Here is a 12320-nt window from a genome sequence, read left to right on the forward strand (position 1 = left end):
CACGGCCCTGGTCGCCCCATGCAGCAGCGCCTCGGGGCTCCATGCCGACATTCCCGGGTGACTGCTTTGGGCAGGTCCCCACAACACCCAAAGGTGCTCATGGGGATCTGTCCAAAGATCCCACCCGCCCATGCATGGCTTTGGGGACCCCAGTGCCAGCACAGCCCCACACCGCCTGGCCCTGCTCCCAGACAGGCAGGTCCCGGGGCATCCCACCACCTCACACAGGCTGCAGGCAGCTGCGCACAGTGCTCCCAGCTCCCGGCCTCTCAGTGCTGCTCTGGGGCGGAGGGACAGAGCTGCAGCCTGGGACCAGACGGCCGGGACCCCATTGCCATGGGCGTCAGGATCCAGCACAGCTCTGACTCCTTACAACAGCAGTTTGGCTCCGGCTCCCATCAGCAAGCCCAGGTGGCCGGGTCTGATCCCCCCCATCTGCTCCAAGGGCGCAGGTGGGATCTGAACCCCGTGTCAGGGCAGGCTGACTCCCCAGCAGCTCCCCCCAGCCCATTCCCTGCTCTGGGACCTGGGGACCTGGACCTGGAGCACATGGTGCTGCCCTGCGTTCCCTGGGGCTTTGCCTTTCAGCCCAAACCCACACAGCTCACAAAAAAAGCATTTGAAAGCAACAAGAAGAGACAGAGAGGGGGGTCCCCACCTGGCCCCCCGTGAAGCCCTTGCTCCACAGCCCCTCACCTGCTCCTGCATCGCGCGGCAGGACCTTTCCCCCTGGCCAGAAGGTCTGGAGCCGTCGGCGTCTCAGCGCTCTGCACCCTGTGGTTTGACCACGTGCTGCTCCCGATACTGAGAGCGGTGCAGAGCACAAGCCCAGCCCTGGGGAGGAAGGTGAGGAGGCAGATGTGACCCGGCTCTGGAGCTCGTTCTCTACCTTTTACTTTGTGGCTAGCATCTGCATGCCAGGGACAGAAATAGCAGCTCAGTCCCTGTCACGCAAGGCTGGGGGACAAGCCTGGGAGTGCCCAGCCTGGGGGAGCAGGGTCTGAGGGCACCCCGTGCGTGCTGCAGACCCCAGCCCACCCCAAGGCTGTTTGGGGCTCCTTCCCTGCAGGGCTGCCTCTGCGGGGCCGGAGGCGAGGCTGGAGGGAGCGGGGCCAAGGAGCGGAGCGTGGGCTGCTGTGTGCTGGCGCTGAGCTGGGCGCAGGCACAACACTGGTCCAGCAGGACCAGCAGAGCCGTGTCTGGCCCAGGAATGGCTCATTCTGATGGGAAATATGGCATTTCTAGGAACTGGGGCAGCCGCTGGTGCAGGGCATCCCTCTTGCCCCAGGGTTCCAGCCCTTCCCTGGACCCCTGAACCCCCATGGCTCTGTGCCCCCCTGCCCCCACACCCTCGCAGCACTGGGCAGGCGTGTTGCTGGTTGTTGACAACAAATTCCACAACTCCTCATTAAGGGGCAGGTTAGTTCCTGTGGGGCAGAGGCCCCACTTTCCTCTCCCCAGGGGGGAGCATATTGATCCCCAGCTTTAACGGACTTTCTGCTGTTTGCTGCGGTAATCCCTCAATCCCCCTTTCTCCCCGCCACAGCCGTCTTTGCTGTGGTTTATCCTGGCTCTGTCCTCAGCCCTCCTGCTGCCTCCAGCCATGCATGGGATGCAGGCAGGGTCCGTGCTGGCCCCAGGAACTCACCGCTGGTGCCCGCGGTGCAGCGGGGCCGGGGGTGCTGTGCCCTGGCTAGAGAGCGGCTGGGCAGAGGCAGCGCAGCCCCCAGGGTGTCCCCAGGGCTCTTTGATGGGGGGTCTCTCCCCCTCCTCTGCTCTTTCTGCAGTGCAAGAACACTGGCTGCAGACGTCCGCCCTGTGCTGGTTCTGGGGGTGCCATTCTGCACCCTGGGAGAAGGGGAGGGAGGAGAGTCCTGGGGCAAATGTCCCTACGACCAGCTGTGGGGGCAGAGCAGGGACCCTGCGTGCCCCCGCTGGGGCCATCACAGACTCAATCCAGCACAGGGACGGGACGCAGGGCTGTGGCTGGTGCTGGCAGCACCCCTGGGGTGTCAGGATAAGGCCAGGTGGGGCTGTGCCTCTCCTGGGGGTGGACCCGCAGGCGCTGCAAAGGTCTGGGGGACAGGAGGGCCAGTGCGTGCAGCCCTGGCACAGGGCTCCAGCTCCCAGTCGGTACCAGCACACCCGGTGTGCCGCTGGCTGCCCCACAGCCCCGTCACACCTGGGGTTTTCTGTTCCCTCTTTCGCCTGCCGGTGCAGGAAGCGGCCCCGGCACCGCTGCCCGCAGGTGACAGCCACGCTGACCGGTGCTGGGCCTGGGGGGCAGCGACCTCGTGCCAACGGTGTGAGCCGGCACGGCCAGGCCGGGCTCCTGCCCAGCACCTGGAGCCTGCTCAGACCCAGTGGCACCCAGTGCATCCCCACCCCTCAGGGCTGGGCTTGGGGTCCTGCATGGGGCTCTTGGGAGAGGGGGGCTCCCCCAGAGCTGGGGGGACACGGGGCATCGTGGGGCCCATGGGGCAGGCACCATATGTAGGCCACGCGGCTGCCAGCCCCCTCCGTCCCCCGCGTGAGTGTCTGGAGATGTCTGGGAACAGACAGAGGCTAAATCCCGTCTTCTGCAGCACAGGAGAGACAGGCGATCCCGAAACCCGTGGGCCTTAATCTGCAGCTTGATTACAAACTGCCACCACATCTGCTGCGGGAGGGCTGGTGGGCACCGCTCCAATCCCCCCCCCCCGCCACGCCGCGGCCGAGGGGCGCCTGGGCCGGCTCTGTGAGGGTCCAGGGCTGCGGGGGGGCTGCGCGGGGACCGGGGATGCCCGGGGGAGCATCCCACCCCACGCCCGGCGCTGCCCGTGCGCCGCTCCGCCCACGCACCCCTCACCCCGAGCCCACCGAGCCGTGTCCCGGCTGCAGCCCGGGGCGGCCCGCACCCCACGCCGCTCCGGCCCGGGGACGAGCACCGGGGGAACCGGGGAGCATCCCTTGGGGGGGGCTGGGGCTCTGCGCTGCGCCCAGCCCGGCCCCCGCGGCCCCTCCCCGGTCCCGGGGCCGCCCCCCCACCCCCCCGCCGCCGCCGCCGCCGCCCCCCCCGTGGGCGGAGCCGCCGGCCCCGCGCGGCTGCAGCACCGGGAGCGGCGGCGCCGAGGGCGCTCGGGGCGCTCCAGGATGGGCGCTCGCCGCCTGCTCGGGCTCCTGCTCGCCGCCTGCGCCGGCCTCCTGCGCCCCGGCCCCGGCCCCGGCTGCCTCGCACGTAAGTGGGGCCGCAGCCCCGGGAGCGGCCGCTCCGCACTGCGGGACCGCGGCCCGCCGCCCCGGCCCCGCGCCCCCCGAGCCGCCCCCGCTTCTCCCGGGCATCCCCCGGCGCCTCGGTCCGCGTCGTACCCAAGGTCACCGCCGGACACGGGCGCCCGGGCGCCGCCGTCCCCCCCCCCCCCCCGCCCCGCGCCCTGCCCGGGGACGCCCCACCGCAGCCCCCCCGCCGGCTGCACCGCACCCGCTCGGAGCCTCCGGGGGCCCGGGGGTTCCGGCGTGCCCGGGGATGCCCGGGGGTGCCCCGGGCGCCCGCCTAGCTGCGCCGCATCCCCGCGCCCGGCGCGGCCCCGTGTCCGTACCGGGGAGGGGGGCTTGGGGCCCGGCCCCCCCGGCCCGGCCCCGTGTCCGGGCACCCCAACGGGCGGGGGCAGCCCCGCGGGACCCGGCCGGGCCCCGCCAGCACCTCGGCCAGCGCCGCGGGGCTGCACCGGGGCTGCACCGGGCGGGAGGGGCCGCGGGGCGGCTGCCCGGGCCCGGCACGGCCCTGGCCTCACCGAGCTGCTCTCTGCGGCCCCGCTGCGCCGGGGCCCTTGGCCCCTTCCCCCAGCGCCGGGGTGGCCCCGAGATCCGCTGGCTGCGGGGGATGGAGGCGGGGGACGGCGCAGGCGGGGGGGATACAGGCAGGGGGGATGGAGGCAAGGGAGGATGCAGGCGGGGGGGGTTGCAGGCAGGGGGGGGTTGCAGGCAGGGGGGGGATGTAGGCAGGGGGGGGATGCAGGCGGGGGGGGGATGTAGGCAGGGGGGGGATGCAGGCGGGGGGGATGCAGGCAGCAGGGGATGCACCATGGGCGCAGCGCGGCTGCCCTTGGCCCTGCAGTGGGGGCTGGGGGTGCAGCAAACCCTCCTGGGGCTCCCCCGGCTCCGTCTGACCCGGCCGGGGGGGGCCCTGCGCAGGGACCTCGGCCCCGCCGGGAGCCGCCTCTGCAGAAGCCGCGAGGGTTTGCGCGGGGCCCCCCCCGGCCTCCCTCGCAGGACCCTGTCCCGACGGGGCGGGGCGGGGCGGGGGGGTCCCGGTGCCCACGTCAGTGCGGAGGCGGCCGGTGCGGGCGTCGGGGCCTGCAGAGGTGTGTCAGCTCCGCTGCAGTGGGAGGGGAGAGCGGGAGCTGGACCCGCCGCGCCGCCGGCCCGCGGAGCCCGCAGGGTCCCCAGGGTCCCCAGGGTCCCCAGAGCCCGCGAGGTCCCGCAAGGTCCCACAGGGTCCCCGGGGTCCCCGGAGCCTGCAGGGTCCTGCAGGGTCCGCAGGGCCGAGCCGGGGGGCGCTGCTGCAGGGACACTGCCCGGTTCAGCTCCCCGAGCCCGGCCCCAGCCCCGCTCTCCCCGCAGGACCCTGCTACGATGAGCTCGTCGCCCCCCTCTACTCCTCGTCCATCGGTGCCTCCTCCAGATACAACATCTTCTACTCGGCCAGCTTTGCGCGGCTGCACAGTGAGTGCCCCCGCGGGACTGGGGTGCACAAGGGGCAGGGGACTGCGGGCAGGGGGTGTCCCCAGCGAGATCTTGCCTCAAGTGGGGCTGAGGGGTCCTCGGGTACCCATGGCAGAGCCCTCAGCATCCCCCAGGGGTGGGGCAGAGCCCCGCAGCCCTCCAGCTCCCCCCCACAGTCGGGTGCTGGGGTGAGGCTGAGCAAGCAGCCCCTGCTGAGCCAGGAGCCACTGGGTGCTGGGCTGTGGGGCCGGCTGAGCTGCTCCCCCCGCAGGCACCAGCGGCTGGTCCCCCGACCCCCGGGACAAGCAGCCCTGGCTCCAGATCGACCTGATGCAAAAGCACCGGATCAACGCAGTGGCCACGCAGGGAACCTTCAACACCTACGACTGGCTGACCCGCTACATCGTGCTCTACGGAGACCACCCCACCAGCTGGAAACCCTTCTTCCAGCAGGGCAGCAACTGGGTAGGGGGGTGCCCGGGGTCCCTGGGGGAGGAGGTCCCCTGGGGGAGCAGAGACAATCCCCCCCAGCCCGGGGTGAGGTGCTGATGGTGGCCCTTTGTCCCCAGACGTTCTTTGGGAATGTGAACGAGAGCGGGGTGGTACGGCACGACCTGCACTACCCCATCCTCGCACGCTACATCCGCATCATCCCGGTGGCCTGGAACCCGCGTGGGAAGATCGGGCTGCGCCTGGGCCTCTACGGCTGCCCCTACCGTGAGTACCCAGCCCGGGGGCTCCGGCAGCCCTGTGTGGGGTGGGACCCTGGCCCAGCCACCCGTGTGACAGGGGACCAGCCCCTGGCTCCAGCACACCCAGAAAACCCTTTCCCAGAGGGGATTGTGTTCAAGCAGTCTGTGGTCATTATCTCTGGCATAAACTGTAGTGGAAAGGAGTGTTCCCCGCGCCAGGGCGCCTGCTGCTGCGAGCAGTGACACGGCCGGGGCCGCTCCGCTGTCCCCAGGGTCCCACGTGCTCTACTTCGATGGGGATGACGCCATCTCCTACCGCTTCCGGGCCAAGAAGATCAGCACCCTCGAGGATGACATCTCCTTCAACTTCAAGACGCTGGAGCAGGACGGGGTGCTGATGCACGGGGAGGGCTCGCAGGGTGACTACATCACGGTGGAGCTCAAACAGGCCCAGCTCTTCCTGCACATCAGCTTAGGTGAGCCGGGGCCGGGGGGCCGGGGGGGCGCGGGGCCGGGGGCTGCTGGCTGAGGCTGCCCCTCCCCAGGCAGTAGCCCGCTGCACGCCAGCGAGGGCCACACGACAGCGGTGGTGGGCAGCCTCCTGGATGACCAGCACTGGCACTCGGTGCACATCGAGCGCTACGGCCACCATGTCAACCTGACGCTGGACGGGGAGGTCAAACGCTTCCGCTGCCACGGCACCTTCGACCAGCTCGACCTCGACACCGAGGTGGGTGCGGCGGGCGGGGGGCTGCCGGGATGCTGACCTGCGGCACCCCCCGGCAAGGGGCTGACCCCTTCCGCCTGCCTCCTAGCTCTTCTTCGGGGGGGTGATCGACCAGGACAAGCAGCACCTCACCTACCGGCAAAACTTCCGGGGCTGCGTGGAGAACATCATCTTCAACGGGGTCAACATTGCTGACCTGGCCCGGCACCGGAAACCCAACATCCGCTTTGAGGTTGAGACCGGGGGGGTGGCCCCTTCCCGGGGGGTCCCGTTCCTGCCGTGGGGGGACCCCCCTTCCTCAAGGAGGGCCGGGTCCTCATCCCTGCTGTGGGGTGACCCCTTCCCCTGGGCGAGGGTGCCCCCCCGGTGTGGGGTGACACGAGGCCGGGCAGTGGCTGTGCTCAGCCGAGCGGCGCCGCATCGACCGCGCAAGGTCGTCCCTGGCCTGGGGCCCCTGCCCGGCACTGCCAGGCGATGGGCTTGAGCAGGGGTGATCGGGGATGGGGGGGCCGCCCTGCCACGGGAGCATCCCCTCCCTCACCGCCTCCCGCGGTCGCCCCCAGGGCAGCGTGGGCCGATACTGCCAGGACCAGCTGAACACCCCCATCACCTTCGCCGGCATCAACAACTACGTGCAGGTGCCGGGGATCCCGCGGAGGAACCGCCTGGCCGTCAGCTTCCGCTTTCGCTCCTGGGACACGGCCGGGCTCCTGTTCTACACCAGCTTTGCCGACCGCCTGGGCTCCCTCGAGGTGGTGCTGAGCGAGGGGCAGGTCAACGTCTCCATCGCCCAGCCCGGCAAGAAGAAGCTGGAGTTTGCTGCAGGTGGGCTGGGGAGCCGGTGTGGGGCTGGGGGCCGGTCTGGCGGCGGTGCCCCCCCCCCATGCACCCTCCTCTCCCCACGCAGGGCATCGCCTCAACGACGGCTTCTGGCACTCGGTGCAGCTGGTGGCGCGGGACGGCTCGGCCGTGGTGACCATCGACGATGACGACGGCGCCGAGTTTCGGGTGGCGCACCCCTTCCAGCTCCGCACTGGCAGCCAGTACTTCTTCGGAGGTGGGCGGCGGCGGGGTGGGGCGGGGTGGTGGGTGCCCCGGGGGGGTCGCTCACCCCGCTGTGCCTTGCAGGCTGCCCCAAGCCGGCCTCAGTCACCGGCTGCCGGTCGAACCAGACGGCCTTCCACGGCTGCCTGCAGATGCTGAACGTGGACATGCAGCCCGTGGACGTGGAGCTGCTGGTGCAGCACCGGCTGGGACAGTACTTCAACGTGCTCTTCAATGTCTGCGGCATCACGGACAGGTATCGCTCGGGACAGGGGCACCGCCCGGGAGTGGATGGGGGCCGGGGGGCTCTGCCGGTGCCGGGACAGGAGCCCTCTGCGCCCTCAGGTGCACCCCCAACCTGTGCGAGCACGACAGCCGCTGCGTCCAGTCCTGGGACGACTTCATGTGCATCTGCGACCTGACGGGGTACAAGGGGGAGACCTGCCACAAATGTGAGCCTGGGGCCCAGTGGAATGGGGGGGCAGGATGGGCACCTGCAGCTCCTCGCACTGACCCCAGCCCCCTTTCCCTCTTGCAGCCCTTTACAAGGAATCATGCGATGCTTACCGAGTCAGCGGGAAAACCTCGGGGAACTACACCATCGACCCGGATGGCAGCGGGCCACTCAAGCCCTTCACGGTGTATTGCGATATCCGAGGTGGGGGCAGCGGGAGGGCCTGGGGGTCCCTCTGCCCCGTGCCCCCAGGGACCAGACCTGTCTGTGTATCGGGGCCGGCGCAGGATGGAGGGAGCAGGGCTGTCCCAGGGGACCAGTCCTAACAGCCGCCCCCACCTCCACAGAGGACCGAGCTTGGACCATCATCCGGCACAACCGCCACTACGCCACGCGGGTGACGGGCTCCAGCGTGGACCAGCCCTACCTGGGGGCTGTGGAGTACTGGAACGCCTCCTGGGCTGAGGTCTCGGCGCTGGCAAACGCCTCCGAGTACTGTGAGCAGCGCATCGAGCTCCACTGCTACAGCTCCCGCCTGCTCAACACCCCCTGTGAGCGCTGGGGGGGAGTGGGGCCGTGCCGTGGGGCCGTGCCGTGGGGCTGTACTGTGGGACCATGTCCTTACCCTGCCCTGTGCCCGCAGCCGGGCTGCCCTTCAGCTTCTGGATGGGCCGGCACAACGAGCGGCACTACTACTGGGGGGGCTCGCGGCCGGGCATCCAGCGCTGCGCCTGCGGGCTGGACAAGAACTGCGCCGACCCCAAGTACTTCTGCAACTGCGACGCCGACCACGCGCTGTGGTGAGCCGCAGCTGCGGGCACGGATGCGGGGGGGCTCAGCAGGGGCGCGGGCTGGCAAAGGGGCAGAAGACGCTCACGGCCCCTCCGTTTGCAGGAGGACAGACAAGGGTCTGCTGACCTTCGTGGACCACCTGCCCGTCACCCAGGTTGTGGTCGGAGACACCAACCGCTCCGGCTCTGAAGCCCAGTTCCTGCTGGGGCCCCTGCGGTGCTACGGAGACCGTGAGTGATCGGATCTGCGGAGGGTCCCCTGCGTGCAGGGGGCCCCTGCCCATGGGGTATCGCCCCTGCGGAGGGTCCGCGCCCATCCCTCACCGCCCCTCCTGCTCCCCACAGGCAACACCTGGAACACGGTCTCCTTCAACAGGGGCGCAGCCCTGCTCTTCCCCACCTTCCAGGCCAACCACAGCCTCGACATCTCCTTCTACTTCAAGACCACCGCCTTATCTGGGGTCTTCCTGGAGAACCCTGGCTCCCGAAACTACATCCGCATTGAGCTCAACAGTATGGGCGGGCGGGGGATGCGGGGGCGTGGGGGGCGGTGGGGCCAGGGGCTTCTCCCGACACCCTGTCCCTGCAGCCACCAGGGACGTGGTGTTTGCCTACGACATCGGGAACGGGGACGAGAACCTGACGGTGCGGTCGGTGGTGCCCTGGAACGACGACGAGTGGCACCAGGTCAAGGCCGAGCTCAACGTCAAGCTGGCGCGGCTGCGGGTGGACAAGCTGCCCTGGGTGGTGCGGCCGGCCCCCCCGCAGAGCTTCGTCCGCCTGGACTTCGACAGGCCCCTCTATGTCGGTGAGAGCCCCCGGCCGCGGCCCCGCGCCCCCGGGTCCAGCGCGCCGCAGGGCGCTGAGTCTCGGCCCCGCTGCAGGAGCCGCGGAGCACAAGATGCGCCCGTTCCTGGGGTGCCTGCGGGCGCTGCGGATGAACGGGGTGACGCTCAACTTGGAGGGCAAGGCCAACGAGACCGAGGGCGTGCGGGTCAACTGCACCGGCCACTGCCAGGACCCCCCCGTGCCCTGCCAGAACAGCGGGCTCTGCGTCGAGCGCTACAGCCACTACAGCTGCAACTGCAGCGTCTCCGCCTTCGACGGGCCCTTCTGCAACCACGGTGAGGGGCTGCGCCCGCCGCGCTGAGGGTGGGGGCCCTCCCGGTGACTGGGATGGGGGAGAGGAGCCGGTGCCCCTGTCACCCCGTGGGTCCCCCCTGCACAGACATCGGCGGGTACTTCGAGGAGGGCACCTGGGTGCGGTACAACATCCTGCCGGTGTCACTGTATGCCGCCCGCGAGTTCGCCAGCATCGTCAGCAGCCCCTGGCAGCCCCTGCCTGGCTACAACCTCACCAGCGAGGAGGTCAGCTTCAGCTTCAGCACCACCTCGGCGCCCGCCGTGCTGCTCTACGTCAGCTCCTTCGTCAAGGACTACATGGCCGTGCTCATCAAGGATGACGGTGAGGGCAGGGCTTCCTGCGCTGGGGCTGGCCCAGAGCCTGCGGGGTCACACGGGACCCTTCTCCCACCGCTGCCAGTCACCAGCCCTATGGGGAGGGGGCTGGACTCGCCCACCGAGAGCCCCGGACCCCGCTGACAGCCCTGCTCTGCCCGCAGGGAGCCTGCAGCTGCGCTACCAGCTGGGCACCAGCCCCTACGTCTTCGCCCTCACCACCAAACCGGTGACGGACGGGAGGCCCCACCGCGTCAACATCACCCGCCTGCATCGCACGCTCTACACCCAGGTGCGGGGCCTGGGGGGCCGCGGGGGGGCACAGGCAGGGTGGCAGGAAGCGGAGGAGGCTCAGCGGGTGCTGACACTGTGCGCCCGCCCCCCAGGTGGACTATCTCCCCGTCCTGGAGCAACAGTTCTCCCTGTTTGTGGACAGCAAGCTGGACTCGCCCAAAAACCTGTACCTGGGGCGTGTGATGGGTGAGCTGGGTCCTGCCCTCGGCCACCCCCTCTCATGCTGGGATCTCCGGGGTCTCCTCTGCCCAGCACGCTCCTCGCCCTCCGCGGGGGATGAGCCTTCTCCTTCTGTGCCCCCACAGAGACCGGTGTGATCGACCCCGAGATCCAGCGCTACAACACGCCCGGCTTCTCAGGCTGCCTCTCGGGGGTGAAGTTTAACAGCCTCGTCCCCCTCAAAGCCATCTTCCGCCCCACCAGCGTCGTGCGGCCCTACAGCATCCGGGGGGAGCTGGTGGAGTCGAGCTGTGCCTCCATGCTCCCCCTCACCACCATCCTCATCCCTCCTGAGATGGACCCCTGGTACATGGGCACAGGTAGGTGCCGTCGGGGGACCCCAGGGGCGGGGAGGGAGCCCCCCGGCAAGCATCAGCTGCAGGGGGGATGCTCCAGCTCAAGACCCTGATGCAGCCTGGCCTCAGCTGCCCACTGTCTCCACAGAGTTCCCCCACGTGCACGACGACGGCTGGATCGGGTTCATCATCGGGTGTAAGTGAAGCGCCCGGCCGGTGTCCCCAAAACCTCTGCCCTGGCCCTGTGCCCCCCCAGCCCCATCCCAGCCCCTCACCACCACCTCTCCCCCACCAGTCGTGACCTTCCTGCTCCTGCTGCTCGGGGGGCTGCTGGTGCTGCTGTACTTCTACTACCACCGCTACAAGGGCTCCTACCACACCAACGAGCCCAAGGCCATCCAGGACTACGGCAGCGCCGCCAAACCGCCGTCGGCGCGCAAGGACCAGAACCTGCCCCAGATCCTGGAGGAGGCGAAAGGGGACTAGTGGGGCCGGGGGGGTGGGACGGGCTCGCAGCCCCCGCAGCCCTGGGAGCCGCGGGGAGATGAGCAAGCCTTGCGGGACCAAAGGGCCGAGCACACCTGAACTGCCAACACCCGCCTCCGGACCCGACCGCACCGCACCGACCGCCGGCTCGTCCCCGCGGCCACCACCGACTCGGCCCCGGAGTGCGGCCGCGACCCACCGAGCCCCGGGCACGCCGGCAGCCCCCCGCGCTGCCTCCCACCAGCTGCCAAATCCTGCCCTGGCCCCGGCGGGCGGCCCCCCCGGGCCGGGCAGCCCCCCCTCCCTGCCCCAGGGGAGCGCGCCGGCTGCGCCCGGCCGTGCCGCCCCGTTAGCGATGCCCACGCGTAGACCTCCCGCTGCTTCGCTCACTTCGCCAGAGCCACGAAGGAAGCCACGCACTAGCCAGCCCCGGGGCACGGCCCGGGGCGCGCCGAGCAATACCCTGCCCGTGCGGCACCGGCCGCCGCGCATGAGGCCACCGCACTTTGCTGAGATGCTGCTTTCATACAATCAGGTACGGATCCTTTCTACCATTTTTGTTGCTGGATATTCTACCACACTCTGGTTTTTTTATTCTATCGGTTTGTATAAAAAACCAAACGGAAGCTCCTGTCAGGTGTTACGTTCCGCGTGTCGTGGTACGTGGTCTGTAGTTTGCTACTTCTCTGTACGAAGTGCCGGTCCTGCCGATTACCTCCAGCCCAGGGAAAGCTCCTGTTCACTCGCTGTACTGTGGTAAGACAATGTTACAGAAATGCATTTATCTATCCAAAGGCCTAGCTCCACTGGGCACTTTATTTTTAAAAAACCTGTTTCGTTGAATGAGATGTGAAGATACTCAAATAAAGGCAGAACGACGGCGTTTGACACTCCCCAGACTCACTGCGGCTGCGCGGGGGCAGCTCTCCCCTCCGCACCGGCGCAGACAACGGCCATTCCCCCTCCCGGAGCGGGATGCAGGATGGAGAGAGGGGGGAGGACGATGCAGCTCAGGCCCCTGCTGCACTCGCACCCACCCAAGCAGCTCCTGCTCTCCCCACCACCCACCTCCCAGCCCCAGGACGGTGCCGGTTGGGGCAGCCGGGGGCACTGGGCTGAGCCCAGGCAGGGACCGGGCCACTGCCAGCGGCTCCC

At 69.7% G+C, this 12320-nt stretch overlaps 1 protein-coding gene across 1 annotated transcript; it reads left to right on the forward strand.

The window, feature by feature from the left end:
- The first annotated feature begins 3065 nt into the window (after nt 1-3065).
- CNTNAP1 (contactin associated protein 1) lies at nt 3066-12058 on the forward strand. Its single transcript, XM_042787317.1, has 24 exons — nt 3066-3217; nt 4603-4704; nt 4976-5169; nt 5274-5421; nt 5669-5872; nt 5942-6126; nt 6212-6355; nt 6687-6948; nt 7031-7180; nt 7252-7423; nt 7513-7619; nt 7706-7825; nt 7969-8172; nt 8265-8421; nt 8516-8643; nt 8758-8925; nt 9002-9220; nt 9297-9536; nt 9641-9877; nt 10035-10162; nt 10257-10350; nt 10470-10703; nt 10828-10875; nt 10975-12058. Exons 1-24 carry the CDS (start codon nt 3133-3135, stop codon nt 11163-11165), a joined length of 3921 nt encoding a protein of 1306 aa, XP_042643251.1. The 5' UTR covers nt 3066-3132; the 3' UTR covers nt 11166-12058.
- Nucleotides 12059-12320: the final 262 nt, after the last annotated feature.

Source organism: Tyto alba, unplaced genomic scaffold, assembly GCF_018691265.1.
Source record: "Tyto alba isolate M040663 unplaced genomic scaffold, T.alba_DEE_v4.0 Super-Scaffold_12, whole genome shotgun sequence".
Classification (NCBI taxonomy): domain Eukaryota; kingdom Metazoa; phylum Chordata; class Aves; order Strigiformes; family Tytonidae; genus Tyto; species Tyto alba.

What these genes read in the sequence shown, in the direction of transcription:
- CNTNAP1 (XM_042787317.1), top strand. Translation starts at nt 3,133, where the DNA reads ATGGGCGCTCGCCGCCTGCTCGGGCTCCTGCTCGCCGCCTGCGCCGGC. An exon ending in TCCAGCAGGGCAGCAACTGG is followed by an intron (nt 5,170 to 5,273) that starts GTAGGGGGGTGC and finishes CTTTGTCCCCAG; the next exon opens with ACGTTCTTTGGGAATGTGAA. An exon ending in CCGCCTGCTCAACACCCCCT is followed by an intron (nt 8,173 to 8,264) that starts GTGAGCGCTGGG and finishes CTGTGCCCGCAG; the next exon opens with CCGGGCTGCCCTTCAGCTTC.